General features: G+C 41.0%; 1 protein-coding gene across 1 annotated transcript; it reads right to left on the reverse strand.

The window, feature by feature from the left end:
• Positions 1-3,701: 3,701 nt before the first annotated feature.
• LOC143729737 (uncharacterized) lies at positions 3,702-7,280 on the reverse strand. The gene is made up of 6 exons (XM_077221101.1): positions 6,612-7,280; positions 5,581-5,864; positions 5,140-5,474; positions 4,526-4,945; positions 4,256-4,410; positions 3,702-4,133 (listed from the first exon to the last, which is right to left on the reverse strand). Exons 1-6 carry the CDS (start codon positions 7,220-7,222, stop codon positions 3,869-3,871), a joined length of 2,070 nt encoding a protein of 689 aa, XP_077077216.1. The 5' UTR covers positions 7,223-7,280; the 3' UTR covers positions 3,702-3,868.
• Between the last annotated feature and the right edge of the window lie 203 nt (positions 7,281-7,483).

Raw genomic sequence — 7,483 nt, forward strand, 5'->3', positions numbered from 1 at the left:
TTTCAACCTAACGGGCTGCGTTGTTATAGAAACAACCCAATAAATGTTCCGAATAACCCAACAGAACGACCCAATATTTACAACCCAGCTATTGGGTACACAAAATAACCCAACGTTTTTTAGAGTGTATGTTTTCATATATTTTGAATCTATTGCCAGCCTTAAGCTATATAATTAATTGTGGCATGTTTTGTATAACGTGCATAAATTCACGCACACATTTTCCACAGTTTCTTTCAAATGTGGCGAAGCGGAGGACATTTGAAAAGGGGACATTAACTCAAGTTTAGACAAAACAATAAAAATAAAGCAAGCTTCACCAACAAGAGCATTCAATTGAGACCCAGGCAAAGCAGCAGTGCAGTCACATTAGAAGGTTTAAATCCCGCCCTCAAATAAATCACAGGTACCCTTGGACATTGTCGCACCTCCCAAAGATAAGAAACAATTACTTAGAATTAAAAACAAACTATATTAACTTAAAATCATACATACCACAGGAGGTTTGCAGCACTGTACTACACATCGTCACTCGCCTTATGAGAATGCCGCCGCTTACGAGACACTAAAAACATGCAAGCAATTCAGTCTCCCATTAACAAAGAACACTTTTTACATACATAAACTTACCTAGCAGCTATTGCAAGAGCCAGTGCACACCAGAGAGCAAAACCAGAGGATGCATCAAACTCTCCTGCCAGCCACAAATATACTGATGTAAACATCTCAATCAAGTTCAAAGTTTGTGGTTCAAACCCAACGCTACTATACCTACCATTACTCACAACCCCAAACTGGGCACTGATACGCTCAAAGAGTTGGCATGACACAACCCATCAGAACAAGGGCTATACATCACCCTGCTACATTCTGCACTTATAGGCTCACAGGGTTAGCATGACACCAACCAATAACAGCAAGGGTTATACATACCCTGCTACATTCCACCTCCGCATTATGCATAGTCGCCCCGACGATGAACAAACCTCAGGAATCATACCAAGGCCTAAGGGAATCCGATACATCACTGGATATTAGGCCAGAAGATGACATAGCACCTCTTACCACATCCGCCACGGTGTTTGACAAGTGATCGACATTAAAAACTAACCAGCTATTAGCCTTTACCTTTAAAAAGAAAGACAACCCCTGAAGGGAAACTGGCGACCTGGATGCTAATAAAATGGATGAAAGTGTGAATTTTGCACCACAATAATAGCCACGTTCCCTGCTATCGAGAGTGCCCCAACTTACCTACACAGATAATGGGGAGGCCAACAATCCCACTAGTAGGCTAGATTTAGAAGGCTCAAAAAGCACACAATCATAGAGAAAACAGATCAATTTACTGTTACTAATTGAAAATGCCAAATACAATCTGCCATACCCTACAACCGTATACCTTGACGGAATCTTGCGGATGGGACAAGACTGGAAACACCCCTTATGACAATGTTGGGAAATGCGTTACAAAATGTACTGCTACCCACAGAGGTTAACTATGAAAGAAGGGTGCAACAATGCTAACGACGCCACACTTGAACTCTAAAAACGACCTATGTTGCCATTCCCTGAAACTAAGCTGGAGCTACCTTGCTGGGTGGACACTAGTTTAAGCAACTGGCATGCAAAAAACTGCTCACTATAATCACCAAGTAGTTATGAGATTTACCACAGGAGGACTGAATTTCTGATTACAAAAAACACGAACCCAAGGGGCTTAATTACATTCTGAGACCCATGACCCGGCCACAATTTCCAAAGAGCTGATACAATTGGGCTTGCTGCGCTTTCAACAGTTCCCTCAAAACACCCAGCTCCACCAGGTAGCTCTACAACGGTCTCCCCTGCCCCCCATACTACATTACAGGAACAAGGAGAACTGGCTTGGATCCCAAACACCCCCTGGAGTTCCCTCCTGCTCCCACCTAATGGCCTCACTAGCATCCAACTTAATACAAGAGCTACGCCCCTCATGTTCACCCATTTGACCACGCCCAAGGGTTTCTGCAAACCTGACATAAGGGCACCCCCGCACTACTTACCCATTGTAGAGGGAAATAACCACAGAGGAGACTGGCCCACAGCTGAAATACACTGCTGCTTTGCCTTTAAAAAAAACCCCAGAAATACAAACAATATATTTTCAAAACACCCTCCACATAAAAATTAAAAAAAGATTATACAAGCTCATCCCCAGCTATGGCACCCTGCCGACTAGGCCAAATGTGGCGAAGCGGAGGACATTTGAAAATAAATATATAATACCCACAAGGGGACCAAAGATCCGATAATCAATGCTAGACTACGCCACCTGGAATACACCAGGAAAATAACAGCCCTATACCAGGGCACACAGATTCATTGCCAAATGCAGGAGTGAGCAAGGATGGGTGGACTAAAATACACAAACAACAAGTCACTTTATTAAAATACAAAAGAACAAGAATGAAGACATACAATACCTAATGCCACAGTCTCACTAGTAAACCATACCAAATAACAACATTTACTAAAGACACAAAGAGGAAGATGGCCAGCAGAGACACTTTGGATTTCCACCCCACACTCAATATCCAACACACACAGTGATAAAGTATTAAACGCACTACGTGCAAATATGTGACCGATCACGGAAAGTAGGGACACAAGTCGGTTTTGGGGCATTTTGAGTTATTCACAGATTCTGAAAGTGTAGTCTCAAAGCTTTCCAACGATGTGTAACACATGGAAATCTGATAATATTTGGAGAAGTTGTGGCCATTTGAAGGTAGGCACACAAAAAAGCTAAAAGGGGAGAAAACAGCCTCAAAAGATTGTGCAGTTCTCACCTCTCTCTGCTGCTGGGAGTGACAATAGGGCTCATTTACATCTCATTTAGATAAGCCATACCCCCTGTAAAGCTCCCCCCTGTAAAGCTGTAAAGCACAGGGGGGAGCAAAAAGGTCAGGAAAATGTGCCATCAAAGAAAAAAAAAAGTTTGCAAACAGGTAATAAATAAACGTCTCTTAGCATCTACCGATAAAACTGTATAGGCAACTCTTATGTACACTGAATAAAAAATAAGATAAACTCTAGAGAATGTTAAAATCAGAAACAGGATGTGCTATGTGATTTTATATATATATATATATATATATATATATATGCTGGGCAGTAGCTAATATTAAGAAATATGTTGTGCTTTTACTTTTAAAAATGTTGGTAACGTTACAGTTAATGCTTACAAACATTGAAGATTTTGAATACAGAAGTTACATTTGTAATGGTGTATTTTCATTTAGATGTGGTATTATTATTTGTGCAGTAGCTAAGATTAATTACTGCATAAATTAATTAAGATTATTAAGTAATAAATTCATTTTAAGACAGCATGGAATAGATTGTAGAATATGCTGTTAGCTATAATTTGGATGGTATAGTACCATGAGCCACAATTAAAGTCTTGTGACACTCATGGCAGGCGTTATTGTTGTTGTTGTCGAGTTTCTGCGCGCCGATTGCTTTGGGCCGGGCCTAGTCAAAGTCCAGGGCTGTTTTTTAGTCCCCGTCCGTCCCTACATACAGTATAGGAGTTTGCATCAGAATAGATTTTATTGCCATTGTCAATGAAAGGTTTTACAGACTAGGAATTTTCTTCGGTGTACTCATGCAACATGAAACAAACTTTTGCTAATGATAAAAAATAAGCAATAAACTGGTTGATTGATATATTCTTTTTTTATTTTCCATAATCAAATCAATCAAACATTGTTTAGAGTGCTTTTAATACAAGAATGTAAAACTAAATTCAGGTGGTTGGTTGATAAAGTGACATTGCAGGTGTTGTAAACAAGAAAAAAGGTCTTTGTGACATAGTCCAATGAAATTACATTCGCATCCTCTTCTGTGGACTCTTCTGTGTTGTGACCCTTGGCGCTGGGCATGTGATGTCTCTTGCCTCGTCAGCACCGAATGGCATGATTTTTTCATATAGATAGGTCTGCCTGTCAATTTTCAGTCCAGGTGGGGCCAGGACAGGAAGACCGTCGACAGGGGGCAGATCTGCTCCGTCGCGCAGTAGCTGATATTCGACAGGTTGTGCATCACGGTGACTTTTTGCAAGCACCACACCTGGTCTCTTGGCTTCAAAGCTGTGACAGAAAAAGCACATAAGACATTTTAAACATGGCAAAGTATTTTCTTATAAAAAACTGTCATGTGTATGTTGTTGCTATGTTATATTGTATGTACACAATGTGAAAGTTTCAATTACCTGAAGTGCTGATAACTCTTGATCTGTGGGAGTCTACGGAAGTGGCGAGTCAGATGCTGCTGCCAGTCGAAGGTCTGGACTAAAACTTTGCCCTCTGCCGTTCCAACAAGCTGTGGGATATTGAGGCGACTCACAGGAGAGCTGTTTTCCACAACCTGATGACAAAAAAGAGAAGAGAGGAAGAAAAAAAAAGATCCTCAGTTAAATGTTTCATTGAAGCAGAACAGAAAACAGCACTGAAGTCATTAAAGCAAAGTAAAGTTAAAGTACCTCAGCGATGTCTGCCAAAGTGTTGACTCTTGTCTTCATGTAGGCTTGCTTGATGAGTCCAAAGCCACAGTCAGGGGAAAACTTGGTGTGGCCAGCAATAAGGAAGTGGATTTCAATTTTATCGTGAAGCTTGTGTCCAACCCGCCAGGCAAGGTACCAGAGCATGAAGTTGTTCTTGTTCTGCCCACTGCAGTTGTCACAATAAAGATCCACCTCTGTTTCTCCAACTCCAAAGTTGCCGAAGAAATGATGCATGTAGCTGATGACTTCATTGCTTCCCTTAGTAGATGACATGCCTTCATCAATCAGGTAATTCACCTGTTTCTGCAGCCCTTCACATGAAACACCAAATAGGCCACATTTCCGTGGGGTCAGGAAGTACATTGGTCCTGGCTGGAGAGGGTTTGAGGGAAAGTGTAACTGTAGGAGACAGAGGGAGAGAGGGAACTTGGATTAGATTAAATTAAATTTGCATCTATTCATAATTGTCTAATAAAGATAAAACTTACTATATTGATGCTATTCTGCATTTGCACTATTTATTCTCATGCACCAAATCGCCCTTTAAGGGACATTAATGAAGTAAAGTGAAGTAAATGTGTGTGAAATATTACCTGCTGAGCAAAATCAAAACTGTAATGCATCCTAATCTTCTTGCTTGCTGGTAGGGATGGTCCAAAAGACAGGTTAGAGCCAGAGCAAATCTTTCTGCAGGCAGCAGTCATGTCGTTGTACACAGCCCTCTCTTTCTGCACAAGGGAAAGATGATCTTGTTGCTTCTTTACTGCTTCAGACTTTCTATCATCTGGGAGGTTTGCACTTCGTATCAGCTGCTCGGTATTGCTTTGGCACTGCCAGCAGAGATCTGTGCGCGGCCGGCAACTTTTGATGTGTGGGAGAAGTCGGTTCCACAGTGCTTTGAAGCTGGTTTTACAAACTGCACGCTCACCTGAAAAACAGATATTGCTTATGGTTAATTGTATTGTAATTGCTAATAGTGCTCCGCATTATTTCACTTTATAAGCACTCAATTTTAAATCAATGTTTACACATACCAAGCTCCTTAGCAGACTTCACGTAGAGACGCCACACTGAGGCCTTGGACACATGAGTTGGCAGCAACTTCACATGCCAATCCTTATGCCCAGGCTGTCGGCCAGGCAGCATGATGGCATTGTCTTCTGCATAGTTTTTTATGAAGTCCACAACTCTGTTGATATCCTCAGGGCTGATGAACCTGGCTGGTGGACGTGGCAGTGAGTGCTTCTTCCTCAAACGTGGTCTTGCCCCATTCTCCTCATAGTGTTTGACTATATCAGCCAGGGTGTCTCTGCCAATGCTGAAAAAAGGGGGGAAAAAAGAAAAAACGTTTAACATCATGGTCTTGCTAACAGGCATCTTGTCACCTATATCAAAATGTATTGTACAAATTATAGGTACTTTTACTTTACTGAAGTAAATTTTATGATGAATACTTTTTACTTTTACTTTAGAGCTTGTATCTGTACTTCTTGTTTTAGTCCTGGTTTAGACCTCACAGTTAGTGGTTAGACCTGGTTCGAGTCAAAGGATTAAAAAAAATCCTGTACATTAAACTCTTCATAAATACTTTTACTTTTGACTTATAACGCACATTTTACGGCTACGTATACTTTATACTTTTACTTAAGTAGGAATTTAATCTGATACATTTACGATTATGTTAGTAAATCCTTGGTAAGCATATTAAGTAGTACTTCCTCCACCACTGGCTAAAATTATTAGCATCACAATCAATTCAAGAATGCTAACAGGCAGGTTTACCTGGGCTAAGTTAAGTCATTAACACCAGTCAATTCAAGCAATTGAAGCATTATTCAAATTAATAGCAGAAGCTCACATTACCATCTTAAAGCTCATTATAGTAATGGGGGTTTTGGCAAGTGATATGGTTCTAACGATTAGCAGCTAACGTTACAATTAAAACGACAGTCCTGAGCTAGCTAAAAACAATAGGTAGGTATTGGAAGGTCTAAACATGGACTAAACATGAGCTGAACTTAGAATGAACTTAAAACGACAAACTTTGATGTTTATGGAAACTCACCCCATAAGAAACAGAAAAGTATTCTTGCAGATCTCGTTGCCTCCAATGAAATAAGTCGTTCGGGCACACTTTCTCTTTGTCGGGGTCTTCTTTGTGGATGTAACCATCTCCGAAGTTTGCACTGTGCTTCTGTTTGCCTCTAAATGTCCAATAATTCGCATGCCCTGCCACTCTTTTTCCGCAGCTAAAGAATCCAGCCGTATGTTGTACATAATGTCTGGAGAAAGCTTCTGGCTACAAGACTGTCTCCCATGCAGAGAGTTCTCTTTTCTCCTGATGTAACATTTACAGTCAAAGTTACGGATTTTCCCCATTTCTCTATCTATATCCCCATCAAATGTTACTATCGATATAGCCTCTGATATCTTACGGTCCAACTCGTCTGACACCAGTCCGATACATTCTTCCTCGTCTTCATCTTCGCTCAGTTGTAGATTAGGGATATTATTCAGTCTTATCATGCCACTTTCATCGTCGCTCAGATCGTCTTCAGAATCAGTGAACGCTTGTTCATAAGCATCCGGCTTGTCGAAGAAGTACTTCAAAACATTTTCGTTGTAACGGCCACGGTTCAGCTCGTCTGCGACATTCTTTGCGGCGTCCATCTTCATTGAATTTTGATATCAGAGAGCCGACTAGAGCGCTGCGTAATTGAGTAGCCACGCTGTTAGGGGGCGGGGGCAAAAGCGCCGGCGGCTATTCAGTATGGAAATACACACAGACAATGACACGCCCCTACTGCATGCTAGAATCTCCGAAAAACAAGCCGATTTCAACCTCAAAATGTACGCTTTTGAATATACCAATACTGTTATCTCAAACATGGAGAGGCTTCTTCATGATCTCAACTAACAGATTCTGCAAAAAAGCGG

The sequence above is a fragment of the Siphateles boraxobius genome, unplaced genomic scaffold (assembly GCF_051911475.1).
Source record: "Siphateles boraxobius isolate OS27281-9 unplaced genomic scaffold, OSU_SipBor_1 8, whole genome shotgun sequence".
In the NCBI taxonomy this organism is placed as follows: domain Eukaryota; kingdom Metazoa; phylum Chordata; class Actinopteri; order Cypriniformes; family Leuciscidae; genus Siphateles; species Siphateles boraxobius.

Excerpts from the sequence above, each read along its gene's own strand:
- LOC143729737 (XM_077221101.1), bottom strand. The coding sequence starts at position 7,222 with ATGAAGATGGACGCCGCAAAGAATGTCGCAGACGAGCTGAACCGTGGC. Across the intron at positions 5,865-6,611 it reads ACTTTTCTGTTTCTTATGGG|CATTGGCAGAGACACCCTGG; the intron begins GTGAGTTTCCAT and ends CCCTTTTTTCAG. Across the intron at positions 5,475-5,580 it reads GAAGTCTGCTAAGGAGCTTG|GTGAGCGTGCAGTTTGTAAA; the intron begins GTATGTGTAAAC and ends TCTGTTTTTCAG.